The sequence below is a fragment of the Bufo bufo genome, chromosome 3 (assembly GCF_905171765.1).
Source record: "Bufo bufo chromosome 3, aBufBuf1.1, whole genome shotgun sequence".
In the NCBI taxonomy this organism is placed as follows: Eukaryota; Metazoa; Chordata; class Amphibia; order Anura; family Bufonidae; genus Bufo; species Bufo bufo.
The window spans coordinates 589,298,639-589,322,001 of NC_053391.1; the positions used below are offsets into that span (position 1 = coordinate 589,298,639).

Consider the following 23,363-nt stretch of genomic DNA (forward strand, 5'->3'; position numbering starts at 1 on the left):
ATAAAAAAAAAAAAAAAAAAAATGTGTGAACCCAGCCTAAAGTAGTGGTCACCTGGGGTAATTTTAGCGCATTCTTTATTATATGCATTTTTAATAACAGTCAGTAGGGTAAGGCTGTATTACATTAAAAGATCAGGCCAGGCTCGGACTGGCCCACAGGGGTACAGGTGAATCCCCCTGTGGACCCCTAGTCTCCCACCCCCTGCACAAGAGGCACACAACACAGTAGACTTACTGCACTACATACATATATTTAATGTAACAGCACCTCAACCAGCCTATGTTCATATAAAAAAATTTTAAAAAAAAATTGATATTGATTATTAAAGAATCTCCCCAGTTTATTATTATAGACAAGATCAGAGCCGAGATGACTTCTAGGTACAGAGGAAAGCCACCAGTGTCCTCTTCTCTTCAGGACCTACCTCCTTAAAGTTGCTGCAGGGACCCCCATATTCAATCATCTAGTAGCATCTTGCTGCTGTGTGAGCAGGTAATATGTGAATGTATCCATACGGGGGCCCCCCCAAAATAAATTTTACTGGTGGGCCCTAGGCACCCCAGTCCGACACTGGATCAGACAGACGATTGTTGGGAGGGAAGCGAAGATCTGACAGACAGTCTGTCAATGTAATACCGCCCTTGGTTTCCTTACACACCACTTTCAGAAGGTCTGCATTGCCCACCATTTGTTTTGAACAAACAAAAGATCAGAACCCAACACAAGGGAATTTCGCCGAATCCAAACCAAAATTCCACAACAATGTATGGAGCAATGTAAGTGTGTGAGGTTTTAGCAATCCCCATTCACTTACATTATAAAAAATAAAAATAAAAAATAAAATCTGACATGGACCGATAATCAGGGATGAACACGGAGGGTATGGTGGCCCGTTCAAGTACCACCATAAAAGGCCGCAGCCGGCTCTATTTGAACTAATGAAAACTGCACTATTTAGCTGGTCTGCATAGTTAATGACCATGCAGACCTTGCAATACCGCACTGCCACTAACATTGCAGACCAGCTTAAACAGCCAGGTCTCGTTAGTTTTAATTAGGGCCCAGTATGGTCAGGCGGTTTTTGATCACAGCACAATCGTTTCCTGAACGCCACGCGACTGCACCGTGTTGAACTACCCTTATAGAAATGCTTGTTCTCAATAATCAGTTTGTGTGTTTCAGCCGGAACGAACAAGACCAGGAACCATTGCAGTCTATGGGCTATTCAGATGGCTGGGGGTGCAGGCATTATGTATACCGAGGGCACTGCAGGGGTTGGGTTTAAAAAAAAATATATAAAGCCAATAAACGACATCTCTTATTAATGGGCATTAAAAACACACACACACTAAGGCCTCATGCACACAGCCATTGTGCGGTCGTTCCGTGCATTGGGGACCGCAATTGCGGTCCCCATAGCACGGGCAAAGTTCGTGCAGCGGGCCAGACCCATTCAACTTGAATGGGTCTGTGGTCTGTCCACACTGCCAAAAAAATATGTCGCCATTTTTTTTGCGGTGAAGAACCACAGAAAGAAACACCACAGAAGCACTCCGTAGTGCTTCCAGTGTTCCGTTCCGCATCTCCGGACCCATTCAAGAGAATGGGTCCGCAATCGTGATGCGGAGTGCACACGGCTGGTGGCTGTGGATTGCCGTTCCCGGGCCGCAATACGGCCACGGCCGCCCAACGGCTGTGTGCATGAGGCCTAAATGGATGCAAAATGGCTAGAAAATCTATGCACATGGATACATCTTTGGCAATGGCCAAAAAAATAACCCTGTCATGTGAATGTGGCCTAAGGGGTCTACTAGACTGGATGATTTTCAGCCACACGCATTCATAAGAACACTTATTCCCCATAATTGTCCCATATAACCTTACCACCCATCAACAAGTAAATGTTCATTTGTCGGCTGATTTGCATCTTTAATCAGCATGAAAGATCCATGAACATCGGCAGCATATCTCCTAGAGCAGTGATGGAGAACCATTTACAGATAGAGTGCCCAAACTATAACCCAAAACCCATCTATTTATTGCAAAGTGCCAACACGCCAATTTAACCTGAACCTTACAGTTCAATATAGTATATCTTCCATGCACTATCATTGAGCTATAATAACCGGCCTACATTCAGTGCCCTGTCTGTGCCGTTCATAGTGCGCCCTGCGCTGAAGAAGGGCAGGAAAGTCTAAGGCATATTGGTACACCATAGACTTTTTCCAGGGCATGGGTGCCATAGGTTCACCACCACTGCCCTAGAGTACATCGGTGATAATAGTCAATAGAACTGAATGGGGGAAGAACAACTTTAGTAGTGATCGTTCCTCCCCCATTCACTCTGCATCGACAGGTCATTACACCTATGGTCAGGCTGGGATTTGTGCCCTTATTACACTTTTATAAATATAAATTAGATCATGAACATACGTGATGTGGTTTAATTGAAGACAACAGGCAGAAAGCCCAATAGGACAAATGGAAAGTAATGCAAAACTGTACTCCCACATATTGAAATAAAAAAGGGATGGCAGCCAAAAGAGCCCTGGAACACATGGACACTTGCTTAGAAAGGAACAGCTGACTTTGTAGTGTTTCATGTGTTGAAATGCTGTTACCCTACAGACAATATCTGGTAGGAATGGTAGTTATCTTCATTATTCACCAAACCTGGCAAAAGAAATACAGGAGGCACTGCATGTCCCCGTGTTGTACCATGGAAATCATTTCCCCTTAAATCCATCTCATTTCTTCACAGAAGACAAGGAAAAACCTGTGACAGTGTTAAAGGGCATCGGTCAGCAGATTTGTACCTATGACACTGGCTGACCTGTTACATGTGTGCTTGGCAGCTGAAGACATCTGTGTTGGTCCCATGTTCATATGTGTCCGCATTGCTGATAAAAAATGATGTTTTATTATATGCCAATGAGCCCCTAGGAGCAACGGGGGCGTTACCATTACACCTAGAAGTTCTGCCTTCTCTACAAATGCCACGCCCTTCCTACTTTGATTGACAGGGCCAGGCAGTGTTCATCACTACACCTGCCTTGTCAAAATGAAGAGGGCGCAGCAGTTGGAGAGAGCAGAACCTCTAGGTGTAATGGTAACACCCCCGTTGCTCCTAGAGGATCATTTGCATATAATAAAACATCATTTTTCTGAGCAGTGCGAGCGCATATGAACATGGGACCAACACAGATGTCTTCAGCTGCCAAGCGCACATGTAACAGGTCAGCCAGTGTCATAGGTACAAATCTGCTGACAGATGCCCTTTGAGTTACCATGAAGCAGTTTTATTTTATAACTATCCCTTTAAGTGTAAAACAAAATCAGTATATACATCTCCCCTTTGTGGCAGCATCTACCAAGGCACATAAGCCATAGTTAGATCACTTTTTTAAGCAAAGTCCTCCTGCAGCTGTTTAACTACTACTCCCAGCCACACAAAAATAGAGACTAGAATTGTTCTGTTAAAACAGTGAAATAAAACACCACAGGAATACTGTTGGTATGGGCCATCAACCAAAACACTTTTTTTTTTTTTCTTTCTTCTACATAAAGAACCTAAAGTGCACAAAAAAAAGTTCTGAATACTAATAAAAAAGATGTACGGTAATTCATCATACAGGCACAAAGTCGCGTTTAGACTACTAGTCAGATCAGTTTCCAATTTGCTTTCTACTTTATAACCCTATAAAAAACAAACAGTCCTAACAGTCGTAGACTTTCATTTTATGGGAAATGTGCAGCAAAAGTATCAGTTTAGTCCACTAAAGAAAACCTTCATGCTATCTTCCAGACAATTAGTCTTTCATGAAACCTGTTGAGATCACTTAAATTGTCACCTACTTCCCATCAACCCCCACCCCCCAAAGAGATAGGCAACCTATGGTATTACAGGTCGGCAACATAGGAATTCCATACTACACTTGAAAGCATGCTGTGGAATTCCCAGGCTCCAATGCAAAATCTGTAACAAGGATCCCCACCTACCATGTGCCCTTCACATTTCTGGTGGAGATCCTTAGGCACCAGGTCTAACTGCAGCTTTCGCACCCCCTATAGCTTCATCTCTGCTTAAAAGGCAGTAACCATAGAGGACTAAAGTCCATCCCAGTCAAGTTACCGTTGAAGAGCAGGACAACTGAAAGAGTCGTGGTGTGTAGAAGCGGGCCACTGCCAACCATTCTACCTAACATTTTAAAGATATTTACCACAGCCAGTTTAACATAATGGGCAACTCACTCAGAGTACACAACTGCCCTGTTATCAGGTCAGGGCCACAGAACACTAGCAGTAAGATTATGCCACTCGTTCATCGGGTGAAACTGTTGGTACTGCACACTCTCACCTACCTGTCCGGCCCCTTCAGTTCTCACCTGACAAGCAGTGGTTTGGTGCCATGACCGCTGTGGCCAATGGTCCGAGGACTCGGCAAGTCAGCTCCCAGGCCAGACAACCCTTTTTAGTGGAATATTGACAGGAGTTTGTAAATGAGAACTTGGTAAAGGTCTCTTCCAAAAAGCTGTACAACAGCTCTCTGTTGGGGTCATATTTTCTTCCAAGAGTTGGTTAGGATAATGTCAAGGACATTTTCAGCATGAACAGAGTGTAAGGAGCTATGTAGAGAATGAAGGACCACAGTTGTCTCTAAAGAGCACCAAGGACACTTAAAATAGCTGATCACAAGAAGTGCTGAAAGTTGGACCTCCACTACCTATCCACAGCATAAGGTTATCCCTATATCCTAATTAGATTGGTAAGGGTCCGGCCATTGGGACAACCACCGATAACAAGAACTGGGACCTTATAACCCTTGGAGCCCTCCAAAATGGACGGAGTGGCAGGTCAGGCATAGGACTGCCACCCCCCATTCATCTCTATAGGAGCACTCCCAAAGAGATGAATGGAGCCGAACGAACAGAAGTGTGAATTTTTGACCTACCACTGCGTTCATTTCGGGGGCTCCTAGGGGTATTGGGTACCAGCAATAGGACCTTCACAGATCTACTATTTATCCCTTATCCTGTTGAAAAAGAGGATAACTTGTCAGAACTGGAACACCCCTTTAATATTAAAATCTAAGCAAAAATCCTTTAAATAAATAAAAAATACTTAGAGACTATTGGTATAAATATAAAATAACAGTAGACTCGAAAAATATTTAAAGAACTCAATTAAAGCAGGGAGAATTCCTCCAGCATTTTCTCATTAGGACTTCAGAACATTTTAATCTGATCCTACCAGATTCCTATGGGAAGCTGGAGATAAGGCACATCACCCAATATCCGAAGTGTACGACTGCATTGTGCCGTACTGGTCTCTTTTTTTAGTCTGTAGTCTAAGCACACAAAAATGTATAGAATTATTTGTATAAATCCTAAAGAAATAAATGGAAGTGGCCAATGGACGAAAAATAATAACCTAAGTATACTGTGTAGAAAAATCAATCATTTTGTACTGATAAGAAAGTACATTCTCAAAGACCTCGTAAAGGAACCAGGGTCATGTGTTTTATAGCTGCCTGTCAAAATCGCTGCCAGCCAAAGCACGCACCAGTACCCTCTGAGAAGAGGAGTTGTAGTCTTGATCTCTGCAAGAGAGAAGTACAGGCCAGAAGATAAACGACCTGGCGGTCTAGGAAGGCCTTGTGTGCGTCATTACTTCTCCTCTACAGAAGAGATATTCAGATGAAACTAAAAAAGCAGTAAAGGAATCCCAGCATTTAACAAGGAACGGCATGGAGAACTGATCACATTACAAGTCTATTCATGGACATTCCTTCAAAATGTAGAAACCCTACCAGCAAACCATGCACTGCCAGATATATAGTCTCAGAATCGCCACCCTCATTACCTCACATTTTAAGATGGTAATTTTGCGGAATAGAGTTACAGATTGGGGTTCAATTATTTCTACCACTTCAGAGGCAGTACCCACAGGAACAAACCAGTCCTATGTGGAACAGAATTTCAAAGAAGATAAAAAGCTTGAACAGAAATTGTGGGATATTAAAAATAGCACGACATAAAATACCTAATATAGTTCGTTTCGCTCCATGGGTTTATAATGATGACGTGCCAAAGGTCTGTCTCCAGGTTGGGTTCACATAATGTTTCAGAATAAAGTTTGATGGGGCTATGAAAAGCGCTGAAATGCATAGTCTTCTACCCTTTCCAATCTAGTTGGCGCTAATGGTGCGCCAATAGGTATAGGCCAAGCATATGCCAAAAGGAAGCAGGGTGGATTTATAGAAAATTCATGGAGGGCGGTTGCGCATGCGCAGTGTGCCCTCCTTCACTTGCGGGGCTCTATTCTCGATATAGGTGCGGGTCCCAGCGGTGGGACCAGCACCTATAAGACAATAGGGGCATATCCTAGCGATATACCCATTGTCCATGATGAGACTACCCCTTTAAGGTGTCAAACATTTATGGCAAACCCAGGGTTGGGCCCCACATCTAACACCACCCGACTTGCTGTTTTTGGAACTCATAGAAATCAATCAATGAATGAACAAACGAAGAAAGCTGCACGTGTGCACTCAGTTCAGTCCTGGGGGTCGGGCATCTATCCGGCAATAAAGGCGTATCCTTTGGACATGCCACAAACTTCTGATCAGAAAACCCTTTTAGGCTGCATGCACACGACCGTGCCGTGTTTTGTGGTCAGCAAGTTGACGCCAGTGTGCGTTCCGCAATTTGCCAAACGTAACGAGCCGCCCATAATAGAAATGCCTATTCTTGTCCACAAAATGGATAAGAATAGGACATGTTCTATTTTTTTGGCGGGACCACGGAACGGAGCACTGTGTGCTGTCCGCATCTTTTGCAGCCCCATTGAAGTGAATGGGTCCACATCCGAGCCGCAAAAAAATGCGACTTGGGTGCGGATCCGAACAACGGTCGTGTCAGTGAGGCCTTAATGATAGCCTATGGGCATGTTAGATGTAGAATGTTTCCAGGCATGTACGCCAAAGGAAGCAGTCAACACCATATACACAACAAAACTGCCCTTTATCCCATCAGGTCCATTTTCTTTTGGGGATGATATCAGTATGATTTCTGTGACAAGCAACTACGAGTTTATATATTTTTTTCCAAATCATCACATGAAGCAATTGAATAGATAAGTTAATATGGGTCAGGAGCTAAATAACCAAATATTTGTGCTGCTCCTGTTGCCATATATTCTGTATCCTCTATATGCAATACACAATATCGGGGTGGATTTACGAAACTATCTAAAAGAAAAAAAAAGTGTGTTGCCTATAGCAACCAATCACAGCACAGCTTTCATATTTCAAGAGCAGAATGGGTAATGAAAGCTGTACTGCGATTGGTTGCCATGTTTAACACATAGAGGGACATTTATTAAAGGGAATCTGTCACTAGCAATGTTTGAAATTTTTTTTTTCATGGATCCATGTTTAATAAAGTACCTTTTTTCCATCTGTGTTCTTCTTTTCCACGTCAGTCTTGTCCTTTCTTCTAAAAATCGATTCTTAGGATATGCAAATGACGCTGTAAGGAGCGTTTTTCTTTCTCCACGGTGCCCAGGAACGCCCCTCTGAAGTGCCGTGCCCGCCTAAATATGAAAACTACTAACGCCTCCATGTTTAGCTGAATCGCCTCCCAGAGGCGCGGCTAAGTCCTCAACATTCCCCCCCCCCCCCCCCTCCTCAGCGCCGCGCTCTGCGAACACCCGATCCTCCTCTCGTCGGCGTCCCAAATCCCGCGCAGGCGCAGTGCCGGCGATTGCCTGCGCTCTGATAATACGGCTGAGGGCAACAGCTTCAACATCGTCACTGGGCTCGGCGCATGCCCAGTGACGATGTTGAAGCTGTTGCCCTCAGCCGTATTATCAGAGCGCAGGCAATCGCCGGCACTGCGCCTGCGCGGGATTTGGGACGCCGACGAGAGGAGGATCGGGTGTTCGCAGAGCGCGGCGCTGAGGAGGAGGAGGAGGGGGGGGTGTTGAGCACTTAGCCGCGCCTCTGGGAGGCGATTCAGCTAAACATGGAGGCGTTAGTAGTTTTCATATTTAGGCGGGCACGACACTTCAGAGGGGCGTTCCTGGGCACCGTGGAGAAAGAAAAACGCCCCTCTGGGCTCCTTACAGCGTCATTTGCATATCTTAAGAATCGATTTTTAGAAGAAAGGACAAGACTGACATGGAAAAGAAGAACACAGATGGAAAAAAGGTACTTTATTAAACATGGATCCATGAAAAAAATTTTTTTAAACATTGCTAGTGACAGATTCCCTTTAAGCTCATTACGCCACTATTGTGGTGTAAAAAAAGTCACACATTGTGGCGCACACCATAATTTGTGACTTTAGGCTTCTCGGCACCTTTCTAAAGTGGCAAGAAAAGGGGGCGGGGCTTTATTTATTATAACTTGTGGCAGAAGGTATAGCTGAAGTTTAGCGCACGGCAGGGCAGAGATGTGCCCGATTTGTTAAGAGGCTTCTCACGCCAGCGCAGGGAGATGAAGACTGGCAGATGGGTGCACCACTCTTGATATATCTCCCCCATGGACTTTTTCTAAGGTCAGAACTAGTGGCACCTTGGAACCGAACCCGAGTTCAAGAAATGTATTTTTACAGTACAAATTCATTTATGAAGTTATTGCCCGAAGTCTCGCGAGACTTCGCGAAGCAATAACTTCGGCTCAACAGAGCCAATACATTCTAAGGGTCCATTCACACGTCCGCAATTGAGGTCTGCGTTTTGCTAACTGAATTGCGGACCAGAACGGGTCCTGTTCGGATCCGCAATTGCGGACAAGATTAGGCATTTTCTATTAAGTGCCGGCGATGTGCGGTCCGCAAAATGCGGAACGCACATTGCCGGTATCCGTGTTTCATCCGACGTCAATTCGCTCATCCCTAGTCAGAACAGGACAAAGCTGTCTCCGATGCAAGTCAGTCAAACATTGCAAGCTGCGACCTTCAGTTCATCCATCTTATCTCACCTTGAGATAAGGCGGCTATACAATGACTAATGTCCGCTGAACAGGTCATCTGTATGGGGGAAACTCTCAACGTTTTCCTATGTCACATGTTTGTGAAAAGAAGAATTGTGCAGCTGCGTTTCAGCAAGCCAAGTCCTTTTGGTCAGGGGAGGTTAGCCACCGAATAGGCAAATTTGGCCAAATGAGCATTTGTATGGTGATGAAGGGAGGAATGGCTGTCGACCAAACAAGCATTCAGCAAACAGTAACATAAACTGAATTACCAGCTTTAATCTCAATAGAAGAGAATAGAAAAAAAGTCAAGTTGCTGCCATGGTCTTCATGCATTTTTATTGAAGTACCACGCTGGCAAAAATGTACACAAATGCAATTGTGATGAAATAAATTTGGAGATCAAGGATGTGTCTGATAGGTGGGGTCCTGACCGCTGGGGCCCCGGCAATCACGAGAACTGCGCCCCATGCTCGCCCATTTGAATGAAGCGGCAGTCATGCCCGCACAGTTTCGCTCTATATGGCCGCCAGAGATAGCCGAGCGCTTCTACTCCGCTATCTCCAGCAGCTCGCTAGAGCAGAGGACGTGCATGCATCTCTGCTGAGCCATTCAAATCAGGAACACAGGCTCCTATTCTCATAATCGGCAGGGGGCCAGTGGTCAGATCCCCACAGATCACAAAAAGTTGTCTCAATGGTACAACATCCCTTTTAAGCTGGTCACACACTAAATAGCTTTGGCCAATGGATCTTCCAATACACATGCATGCCCGGCCAAGCACGCACATGTAGTGAATGGCAGAAAGGAGAAAAAAAACATTGCCAGACTTCTCTGCCACCAGCTTATCGCCCCACTAATAAGAGGATTGAGGAACCATACAAGTTAGACGGTCTGCTAAACCCACCAATCAACAGGTTCGGTTGATTTAAAGTCCATCTGTCAGCAGGTTTGTACCTATGACACTGGCTGACCTGTTCCATGTGCGCTTGGCAGCTGAAGGCATCTGTGTTGGTCCCATGTTCATATGTGACCGCATTACTGAGAACAATAATGTTTTAATATATGCAAAGTGAGGCTCTAGGAGCAACGGGGGCGTTACCATTACACCTAGAGGCTCTGCTCTCTCTGCACTTTGACAGGGCCAGGCATTATGATGTTGTCACTCCCTGGCCCTATCAAATTGCAAAGGACGCGGCAGTGCTGAGAGAGCAGAGCCTTTAGGTGCAACAGCAATGCCCCCGTTGCTCCTAGAGCCTCATTTGCATATGACAAAACAATTTCTTAGCAATGCGGGCACATATGAACATGGGACCAACACAGATGCCTTCAGCTGCCAAGCGCACATGTAACAGGTCAGCCATTTTCATAGGTACAAACCTGCTGGCAGATGGACTTTAAAGTCGCTGATTGCGGTCCTCTGAATTCCTATGGGTACAATAGTTAACCACTTTAAAAGTAACAGCCCCTTTCATGTTGTTATCTAGGGTAGTTTGCTCCAGAGCGAGCCATATCTGAATTGATTACAAAGATGCCATTACTGCAGGCAGCGTTTTGATGTCCGTCTCCAAAAGCGGAATGGAGACGGAACGGAGACAAACTGAGGCATTCTGAGCGGATCCTTATCCATTCACAACGAATTAGGCCAAAACTGACCCGTTTTGGACCACTTGCGAGAGCCCTGAGCGGATCTCACAAACGGAAAGCCAAAACGCCATCACCGTACATAACGGTATATTCACAGCACAGGGGTGAGCCCGTACCATCCCAGTGGATTCCTGCGGGTGCTGTACAGGGGCCGGACACAGTCCTCACTGTTGCTGCGTATCCGGTTTCAGGAAGCTCTGTCCTGTTAAACATTATTACTCACTTTCCTCATGTGGGCTCTGAGCTGTACTGAAATGCATTCATCTCCCTCAGAGCGCTGACTGGGCGCCGTCATGTGTACACCGGTCACACCAGACCATTGGGATAGATGACAACACCGCTGATGATTAGTTTTTTGTTATATGGTATGGGTCATCACATATAAAAGCCCATGGATGTGGTAGCTGACCGCACCTTTGGGCACCGTTGGAATGCAAAGAAGAAGTCCATCGTACAGTGTTATTTTGTGGCGTTTTCAAAATATATAAGAAAAAAAAAAAATGCATCCAATTTTTTTTTTATTTTTTTTTTAAAGTGTCATTTTGTGCATACATTTTTCCTATAGAGAAGCCTATGGGGAAAAGCCAGTTGTAGAACATGCAGATTGAAAAAATAAAATAAAAACAAATAAATAAATAATACTACTACATAAATAAACCGCCGTATTGCCAACAGGATAATCGAAGAAGAGTTTTGGCCAAAAGTGAGCAACCCACTGGACAAATCATGTGAATCTGAAGCGACCACAGAATATCTGGGATTGTGTCTGATTCAGAGACTGAAGTTGCACCTAAAACTACAGGAAACTGGGAGTTGGGTCATCAGCAGGTAATATCAAACAGATGGGGGAGCAGGATCCCTTCCCAGACACAAAAGACATGAGCGCATAGGAGGTTACAGCTGCCGAGACCTGGGGGGCTACACGGAATGGAGGGGAGCAGTCTGAGGGGAAGAATAGACCCCCGTATTGGTGGGGAGAGAAGGGAAATGAGACGATGGAAGGGAGTGTGCAAGTAACGGAACAGAATCAGGGGCGGGATGAGAACAAAAAGAAAAAGCCTCAACTCTGGAGAAGTCCTGGCGAGACCTGAAGACATCTACCACAGGGTCCATCAAATACAACCACCAACACCCTGTAGAAGAAGACTACAAGAGGGGCAGCGGGGCCAGTAATACACCGGTCCTGTCTCCCTCCATGTCCCCTGAGGCTCATTCACACTTAATTGCCAAAGAGACTCACCAAGGATGTGAGCAGTCTAACAACACGGTGACAAGAGCCAGCAGAAGTCCTCAAGGGTTAATCAAGGTCTGGATTAGAGTGTGAGCTCCACGGGGGACAAGGGCTGAGGAGAGGGGTAGGTCCTCTGTACAGCGATGTGGAATATGTTGGTGCCATTATAGAACAGGTAAAATCTCACCCCCCGGCAGCAAACCGGACGAGGCTCAGTCAGCGCCGGGCGCCACAACCTACCTGTGGTTATCCGGGAGGTAGAAGTCCACCGAGTAGCCGAACAAGCTGCCGTCCGCCCCGGTGTACACCGCCGGCTGCTCCACATCCAGGTTAAATCCGTGACTGGAGAGGACGGCGAGGAGCAGGCAGCCTGACAGCAGGGCGCACGTCTCCTGGAGGCTCCTCATGGCTGCTGTTACAGGAGAAGGGACCGTGTGAAGTAAGACCTGGTAGGGTGCAAGCTGACTTTGAAAACCCCCCCAAAAAAAAAAAAAACTAACTCCAATGAAGAGCAAAGCCCCTCCTAAATCAGCTGCAGGGAGTTCCCTACAGATAGAGGAGGAGGAGGGGCGGTGAGGGGAACACTACTCCCCTCCTCCTTTTTGTTCAATGAACAGATTCTGCCTCTTCCCCGCTGTATGTGGAATTCATTACACGGTTTACACCGCCTCTGTGTGTGTTTTCTCTTCTCTCATTGTGCATCCTAATAACCCTGCAGCCCCACAGGCCGCTGCTTAATGCAATTACCCTAAACCACTTGGGTTCTGGTAAGCTGTTAATTGAATCATACGTGTGACTGGAGAGAAAGGTAAACGGATTCCACATCAAAGTCACCTGGAGGGGCCAGCAAAAAGGACCCAAGGGTCCGGCTGTATCATACTATATATATATATATATATATATATATATATATATATATATATATATATATATATATACTGCTGTATTATACTATATATATATATACTGCTGTATTATACTATATATATACTGCAGTATTCTACTATATACTGCTGTATTATACTATATATATATATATATATATACTGCTGTATCATACTATATACTGCTGTACTATACTATATATACTGCTGTATCATACTATATATATATATACTGCTGTATTATACTGTATATATACTGCTGTATTATACTATATATATACTGCTGTATTATACTGTATACTGCTGTATTATACTATATATATACTGCTGTATTATACTATATATATACTGCTGTATTATACTGTATACTGCTGTATTATACTATATATATACTGCTGTATTATACTATATATATATATATATATACACAGGAAAAATGGCGGCACTGGAACACAATCAAAGAAAAAGAGGGTGCACGTATCCAGGGGATTAGGCTTCTTACCCCAATATGTAATCCAGAAAAGTAGGCGGCACTCCGAGAAAGGTTCTAGTGAAGAACCGAAACGTTGCACCACCTGGGTGAATAAAGTTCACTTGTCATCTTTCTCGGAGTGCCGCCTACTTTTCTGGATTATATATATATATATATATACTGCTGTATTATACTATATATATACTGCTGTATTATACTGTATACTGCTGTATTATACTGTATACTGCTGTATTATACTATATATATACTGCTGTATTATACTGTATACTGCTGTATTATACTGTATATATACTGCTGTATTATACTATATATATATATATATATATATATATATATATACTGCTGTATTATACTATATATATACTGCTGTATTATACTGTATACTGCTGTATTATACTATATATATACTGCTGTATTATACTATATATATATATATATATATATATACTGCTGTATTATACTATATATATACTGCTGTATTATACTGTATACTGCTGTATTATACTGTATACTGCTGTATTATACTATATATATACTGCTGTATTATACTGTATACTGCTGTATTATACTGTATATATACTGCTGTATTATACTATATATATACTGCTGTATTATACTGTATACTGCTGTATTATACTATATATATACTGCTGTATTATACTATATATATATATATATATATATATATACTGCTGTATTATACTATATATATACTGCTGTATTATACTGTATACTGCTGTATTATACTGTATACTGCTGTATTATACTATATATATACTGCTGTATTATACTGTATACTGCTGTATTATACTGTATACTGCTGTATTATACTATATATATACTGCTGTATTATACTGTATACTGCTGTATTATACTGTATATATACTGCTGTATTATACTATATATATACTGCTGTATTATACTGTATACTGCTGTATTATACTATATATATACTGCTGTATTATACTGTATACTGCTGTATTATACTGTATATATACTGCTGTATTATACTATATATATACTGCTGTATTATACTGTATACTGCTGTATTATACTATATATATACTGCTGTATTATACTGTATACTGCTGTATTATACTATATATATACTGCTGTATTATACTATATATATACTGCTGTATTATACTATATACTGCTGTATTATACTATATACTGCTGTATTATACTATATATGGCTGTACTATACTATATACTGCTGTATTATACTGTATACTGCTGTATTATACTGTATACTGCTGTATTATACTATATATATATACTGCTGTATTATACTGTATACTGCTGTATTATACTATATATATACTGCTGTATTATACTATATACTGCTGTATTATACTATATACTGCTGTATTATACTGTATACTGCTGTATTATACTGTATACTGCTGTATTATACTATATATACTGCTGTATTATACTGTATGCTGCTGTATTATACTATATATATACTGCTGTATTATACTGTATACTGCTGTATTATACTATATATATATACTGCTGTATTATACTGTATACTGCTGTATTATACTATATATATACTGCTGTATTATACTATATACTGCTGTATTATACTATATATGGCTGTACTATACACTGCTGTATTATACTGTATACTGTTGTATTATACTATATATACTGCTGTATTATACTGTATACTGCTGTATTATACTATATATATACTGCAGTATTATACTATATACTGCTGTATTATACTATATACTGCTGTATTATACTATATATATATATATATATATATACACTGCTGTATTATACTATATGTATACTGCTGTATTATACTGTATACTGCTGTATTATACTATATATATATATATATATATTGCTGTATTATACTATATGTATACTGCTGTATTATACTGTATACTGCTGTATTATACTATATATATATACTGCTGTATTATACTGTATACTGCTGTATTATACTATATATATATACTGCTGTATTATACTATATATATATATATATATACTGCTGTATCATACTATATACTGCTGTATCATACTATATACTGCTGTATTATACTATATATGGCTGTACTATACTATATACTGCTGTATTATACTGTATACTGCTGTATTATACTATATATACTGCTGTATTATACTGTATACTGCTGTATTATACTATATACTGCAGTATTATACTATATATACTGCTGTATTATACTATATATATATACTGCAGTATTATACTATATACTGCTGTATTATACTATATACTGCTGTATTATACTATATATGGCTGTATTATACTATATACTGCTGTATTATTATTATTTATTATTAAAGCGCCATTCATTCCATAGCACTTTACATATGATAAGCGGTGCACATACATAATACAGACAATTGCACTAATCATAAACAAGACAAGTTACAAACTGGTACAGAAGGAGAGAGGGCCCTGCCCGTGAGGGCTTACAATCTACATGGTATGGGAGAAGGACACAGTAGGTGCGGGTGAAGTTGGTCATGGTGGTATAGAGGCAGCAGGGTCACTGGTTGTAGGCTTGTCTGAAGAGGTGGGTTTTCAGGTTTCTTTTGAAGGATTCCACTGTAGGTGAGAGTCTGATATGTTGGGGTAGCGAGTTCCAGAGTGTGGGGGATGCACGGGAGAAATCTTGGAGTCGATTGTGGGAAGAGGCGATAAGAGGAGAGGAGAGAAGGAGGTCTTGTGAGGATCGGAGAGTGCGTGTGGGGATGTATCGGGAAAGTAGCTCAGAGATATAGGGAGGGGACAGGTTATAGATGTGAAGTGAAGTGAATTCGCTGGGCAATAGGGAGCCAGTGAAGGGATTGGCAGAGGGGAGAGGCAGAGGAGTAATAGGGTGAGAGGTGGATTAGTCGGGCAGCAGAGTTGAGGATAGATTGGAGGGGTGCGAGAGTGCTAGATGGAAGGCCACAGAGGAGAATGTTGCAGTAGTCTAGGCGGGAGATAATGAGGGCATGTACAAGAATTTTCGCAGATTCAAAGTTAAGGAAAGCACGGATGCAGGAGATGTTTTTGAGTTGGAGGCGGCAGGTGGTGGAAAGAGCTTGGATTTGCGGTCGGAAGGAAAGGGCAGAATCCAAGGTCACTCCAAGGCAGCGTACTTTGTTGACCGGGGAGAGTGTGCAGCCATTGATCATGATAGATAGGTCTGTTGAGGGGGTTGAACAAGATGGGGGAAAGATTATAAATTCTGTCTTGTCCATGTTAAGTTTTAGAAAGCGAGAGGCGAAGAAGAATGATATAGAAGATAGACATTGTGGGATTCTTGATAGTAAGGTGGTGATGTCTGGACCAGAGAGGTAGATTTGTGTGTCGTCAGCGTAGGAGTGATACTGAAAGCCATGGGACTCTATGAGCTGTCCCAGGCCAAAAGTGTAGATAGAGAAGAGCAGGGGTCCTAGGACAGAGCCTTGCGGGACACCAACAGAGAGGGAATGAGACGAGGAGGTGGTGCGAGAGTGGGAGACGCTAAACGTCCGGTCTGTGAGGTATGATGTGATCCAGAAGAGGGCCAGGTCAGTGATGCCAAGAGATGAGAGAGTTTGCAACAGAATGGAGTGGTCAACAGTGTCAAAGGCAGAGGACAGGTCAAGGAGAAGGAGGACAGAGTATTATACTATATATGGCTGTATTATACTATATATGGCTGTACTATACTATATATGGCTGTATTATACTATATACTGCTGTATTATACTATATACTGCTGTATTATACTATATACTGCTGTACTATACTATATACGGCTGTATTATACTATATACGGCTGTATTATACTATATACTGCTGTACTATACTATATACGGCTGTACTATACTATATACGGCTGTACTATACTATATACGGCTGTATTATACTATATACGGCTGTATTATACTATATACGGCTGTATTATACTATATACGGCTGTATTATACTATATACTGCTGTATTATACTACATACTGCTGTATTATACTATATATACTGCTGTATTATACTATATATACTGCTGTATTATACTATATATATATATATATATATATATACTGCTGTATTATACTATATATGGCTGTATTATACTATATATGGTTGTATTATACTATATACTGCTTTATTATACTATATATGGCTGTATTATACTATATACTGCTTTATTATACTATATATGGCTGTATTATACTATATACGGCTGTATTATATACGGCCGTATTATACTATATATATATATATATATATATATACACTGCTCAAAAAAATAAAGGGAACACTTAAACAACACAATGTAACTCCAAGTCAATCACACTTCTGTGAAATCAAACTGTCCACTTAGGAAGCAACACTGAGTGACAATCAATTTCACATGCTGTTGTGCAAATGGGATAGACAACAGGTGGAAATTATAGGCAATTAGCAAGACACCCCCAATAAAGGAGTGGTTCTGCAGGTGGTGACCTGACCACTTCTCAGTTCCTATGCTTCCTGGCTGATGTTTTGGTCACTTTTGAATGCTGCCGGTGCTTTCACTCTAGTGGTAGCATGAGACGGAGTCTACAACCCACACAAGTGGCTCAGGTAGTGCAGCTTATCCAGGATGGCACATCAATGCGAGCTGTGGCAAGAAGGTTTGCTGTGTCTGTCAGCGTAGTGTCCAGAGCATGGAGGCGCTACCAGGAGACAGGCCAGTACATCAGGAGACGTGGAGGAGGCCATAGGAGGGCAACAACCCAGCAGCAGGACCGCTACCTCCGCCTGTGTGCAAGGAGGAACAGGAGGAGCACTGCCAGAGCCCTGCAAAATGACCTCCAGCAGGCCACAAATGTGCATGTGTCTGCTCAAACGGTCAAAAACAGACTCCATGAGGGCCCGACGTCCACAGGTGGGGGTTGTGCTTACAGCCCAACACCGTGCAGGACGTTTGGCATTTGCCTGAAAACACCAAGATTGGCAAATTCGCCACTGGCGCCCTGTGCTCTTCACAGATGAAAGCAGGTTCACACTGAGCACATGTGACAGACGTGACAGAGTCTGGAGACGCCGTGGAGAACGTTCTGCTGCCTGCAACATCCTCCAGCATGACCGGTTTGGCATTGGGTCAGTAATGGTGTGAGGTAGCATTTCTTTGGAGGGCCACACAGCCCTCCATGTGCTCGCCAGAGGTAGCCTGACTGCCATTAGGTACCGAGATGAGATCCTCAGACCCCTTGTGAGACCATATGCTGGTGCGGTTGGCCCTGGGTTCCTCATAATGCAAGACAATGCTAGACCTCATGTGGCTGGAGTGTCAGCAGTTCCTGCAAGACGAAGGCATTGATGCTATGGACTGGCCCGCCCGTTCCCCAGACCTGAATCGGATTGAGCACATCTGGGACATCACGTCTCGCTCTATCCACCAATGTCACGTTGCACCACAGACTGTCCAGGAGTTGGCAGATGCTTTAGTCCAGGTCTGGGAGGAGATCCCTCAGGAGACCGTCTGCCACCTCATCAGGAGCATGCACAGGCATTGTAGGGAGGTCATACAGGCACGTGGAGGCCACACACACTACTGAGCCTCATTTTGAGTTGTTTTAAGGACATTACATCAAAGTTGGATCAGCCTGTAGTGTGTTTTTCCACTTTAATTTTGAGGGTGACTCCAAATCCAGACCTCCATGGGTTAAAAAATTTGATTTCCATTTTTTTTTGTGTGTGTGATTTTGTTGTCAGCACATTCAACTATGTAAAGAACAAAGTATTTCATTAATTCAGATCTAGGATGTGTTATTTTTGTGTTCCCTTTATTTTTTTGAGCAGTGTATATATATATATACTGCTGTATTATACTATATACTGCTGTATTATACTATATATATATATATATATATACTGCTGTATTATACTATATATATATATATATATATATATATATATTGATGTATTATACTACAGGGTGGGCCATTTATATGGATACACCTTAATAAAATGGGAATGGTTGGTGATATTAACTTCCTGTTTGTGGCACATTAGTATATGTGGGGGGGAAACTTTTCAAGATGAATGGTGGCCATTTTGAAGTCGGCCATTTAGAATCCAACTTTTGTTTTTTCAATAGGAAGAGAGTCATGTGACACATCAAACTTATTAGGAATTTCACATGAAAAACAATGGTGTGCTTGGTTTTAACGTAACTTTATTCTTTCATGAGTTATTTACAAGTTTCTCTTTGTTTACAGCCATTGACATGTCGCCGAGGTTAACACGTGAGGAGCGGATAGAAATTGTGTTGATGTCTGGTGAACGCAGTAACCGGGTCATTGCAGCAGATTTCAATGCAAGACACCCTACGAGACCACCCATCTCCCATGCTACAGTTAGCAAACTGCTTGCTAAGTTTCGTGAAACTGGTTCAGTGTTGGATTTGCCAAAATGTGGACGCATGAAATCTGTCTCTAATGAAGAAACATCAGTGGCTGTCCTAGCTTCATTCAGCAAGAGCCCACAGCGTAGCACTCGCCGCATGTCACTGGAGAGTGGCATTAGTCGAACATCCCTTCGGCGGATATTAGCTACTCACAAAAGGCTCCCTTACAAACTCCAGCTACTGCAGCATATCAACGAGGATGACCCAGATCGGCGCACTGAATTTGCAGAATGGACAAAACATAAATTGGAACAGGACCCTCAGTTTACGCAGAAGATTTTGTTCAGTGATGAGGCAAACTTTTATGTGAATGGTGAAGTTAACAAACAAAACCACCGCTATTGGTCTGACACTAACCCACATTGGATAGATCCCTCCAAGACTGTTGGAACAAAAAAATTGATGGTATGGTGTGGTATATGGGGTACAAAGATAGTGGGGCCATTCTTCATCAATGGAAACCTCAAGGCCACTGGATATGCGAAATTGCTACATGATGATGTGTTTCCCTCTTTATGCACTGTGAGTTGAACGCATTGCACCCGCACTGAATACCCACCCATTCATTTCTATGGGGCTGTTCACATGAGCGGTGATTTTCGCGCATCACTTGTGCGTTGCGTGAAAATCGCAGCATGCTCTATATTCTGCGTTTTTCACGCAACGCAGGCCCCATAGAAGTGAATGGGGTTGCGTGAAAATCGCAAGCATCCGCAAGCAAGTGCGGATGCGGTGCGATTTTCACGCACGGTTGCTAGGAGACGATCGGGATGGAGACCCGATCATTATTATTTTCCCTTATAACATGGTTATAAGGGAAAATAATAGCATTCTGAATACAGAATGCATAGTAAAACAGCGCTGGAGGGGTTAAAAAAAATGAAAAATAATTTAACTCACCTTAATCCACTTGATCGCGCAGCCCGGCATCTGCTTCTGTCTTCTTTGTTGAACAGGACCTGTGGTGAGCATTAATTACAGGAACAGGACGTTTGATGACGTCACTCCGGTCATCACATGGTACGTCACATGATCTTTTACCGTGGTGATGGATCATGTGATGACCGGAGTGACGTCATCAAAGGTCCTGTTCCTGTAATGAATGCTCACCACAGGTCCTATTCAACAAAGGAGAAAGAAGGAGATGCCGGGCCGCGATCAAGTGGACTAAGGTGAGTTAAATTATTTATTTATTTATTTTAACCCCTCCAGCGCTGTTTTACTATGCATTCTGTATTCAGAATGCTATTATTTTCCCTTATAACCATGTTATAAGGGAAAATAATACAATCTACACCGAACTGTGAAGAAGTTCGGGTTTGGGTACCAAACATGCGCGATTTTTCTCACGCGAGTGCAAAACACATTACAATGTTTTGCACTCGCGCGGAAAAATCGCGGGTGTTCCCGCAACGCACCCGCACATTTTCCTGCAATGCCCGTGTGAACCCAGCCTTAGACTTTTATCTTTGGGGTCATCTGAAGGCAATTGTCTATGCTGTGAAGATACGAGATGTGCAGCACCTGAAACTACGGATACTGGAAGCCTGTGCTAGCATTTCTCCTGCGGTGTTGCTATCAGTGTGTGAAGAGTGGGAGAAGAGGGTTGCATTGACAATCCAACACAATGGGCAGCACATTGAACACATTTTATAAGTGGTCAGAAACTTGTAAATAACTCATGAAAGAATAAAGTTACGTTAAAACCAAGCACACCATTGTTTTTCTTGTGAAATTCCCAATAAGGCTCCTTTCACACGAGCGAGTTTTACGCGCGGGTACAATGCGTGACGTGAACGCATAGCACCCGCACTGAATCCTGATCCATTCATTTCAATGGGTCTGTGTACATGAGCGTTGTTTTTCACGCATCAGTTCTGTGTTGCGTGAAAATCGCAGCATGTTCTATATTCTGCGTTTTTCAAGCAAGTGCGGGTGCGATGCGTTTTTCACTGATGGTTGCTAAGAGATGTTTGTAAACCTTCAGTTTTTTATCACGCGCGTGAAAAACGCATCAAAACGCATTGCACCCGCGTGGAAAAAACTGAACAACTGAACGCAATCGCAGACAAAACTGACTGAACTTGCTTTCAAAATAGTGTGAGTTTCACTGAACGCATCCGGACCTAATCCTTCACTCTCGTGTGAAAGAGGCCTAAGTTTGATGTGTCACATGACCCTCTTCCTGGATTCAAAATGGCCGACTTCAAAATGTCCGCCATGGTCACCACCCATCTTGAAAAGTTTCCCCCCTCACATATACTAATGTGCCACAAACAGGAAGTTAATATCACCAACCATTCCCATTTTATTAAGGTGTATCCATATAAATGGCCCACCCTGTGTATATCTATCTATATATATATATATATATATATATATATATACTGCTGTATTATACTATATATATACTGCTGTATTATACTATATATATATATATATATATATATATATATACAGTTGCAAGAAAAAGTATGTGAACCCTTTGGAATGATATGGATTTCTGCACAAATTGGTCATAAAAAGTGATCTGATCTTCATCTAAGTCACAACAATAGACAATCACAGTCTGCTTAAACTAATAACACACAAAGAATTAAATGTTACCATGTTTTTATTGAACACACCATGTAAACATTCACAGTGCAGGTGGAAAAAGTATGTGAACCCCTAGACTAATGACATCTCCAAGAGCTAATTGCAGTGAGGTGTCAGCCAACGGGAGTCCAATCAATGAGATGAGATTTGAGGTGTTGGTTACAGCTGCCCTGCCTATAAAAAACACACACCAGTTCTGGGTTTGCTTTTCACAAGAAGCATTGCCTGATGTGAATGATGCCTCACACAAAAGAGCTCTCAGAAGACCTACGATTAAGAATTGTTGACTTGCATAAAGCTGGAAAGGGTTATAAAAGTATCTCCAAAAGCCTTGCTGTTCATCAGTCCACGGTAAGACAAATTGTCTATAAATAGAGAACGTTCAGCACTGCTGCTACTCTCCCTAGGAGTGGCCGTCCTGTAAAGATGACTGCAAGAGCACAGCGCAGACTGCTCAATGAGGTGAAGAAGAATCCTAGAGTGTCAGCTAAAGACTTACAAAAGTCTCTGGCATATGCTAACATCCCTGTTAGCGAATCTACGATACGTAAAACACTAAACAAGAATGGATTTCATGGGAGGATACCACAGAGGAAGCCACTGCTGTCCAAAAAAAACATTGCTGCACGTTTACAGTTTACACAAGAGCACCTGGATGTTCCACAGCAGTCCTGGCAAAATATTCTGTGGACAGATGAAACCAAAGTTGAGTTGTTTGGAAGAAACACACAACACTATGTGTGAAGAAAAAGAGGCACAGCACACCAACATCAAAACCTCATCCCAACTGTAAAGTATGGTGGTGGGGGCATCATGGTTTGGGGCTGCTTTGCTGCGTCAGGGCCTGGACGGATTGCTATCATCGAAGGAAAAATTAATTCCTAAGTTTATCAAGACATTTTGCAGGAGAACTTAAGGCCATCTATCCACCAGCTGAAGCTCAACAGAAGATGGGTGCTGCAACAGGGCAACGACCCAAAGCATAGAAGTAAATCAACAACAGAATGGCTTAAACAGAAGAAAATACGCCTTCTGGAGTAGCCCAGTCAGAGTCCTGACCTCAACGCGATTGAGATGCTGTGGCATCACCTCAAGAAAGCGATTCACACCAGACATCCCAAGA

The 23,363-nt window shown here is 42.3% G+C and overlaps 1 protein-coding gene across 1 annotated transcript in view; it reads right to left on the minus strand.

Moving 5' to 3' along the window:
* ITGA5 (integrin subunit alpha 5) overlaps positions 1–12,294 on the minus strand; it is a 118,830-nt gene extending 106,536 nt beyond the window's left edge. The window contains exon 1 of the mRNA XM_040425857.1: positions 12,094–12,294. Within this exon, the coding sequence (XP_040281791.1) occupies positions 12,094–12,260 (167 nt within the window). The 5' untranslated portion in view covers positions 12,261–12,294. The remainder of the gene's footprint in view (positions 1–12,093) is intronic.
* Between the last annotated feature and the right edge of the window lie 11,069 nt (positions 12,295–23,363).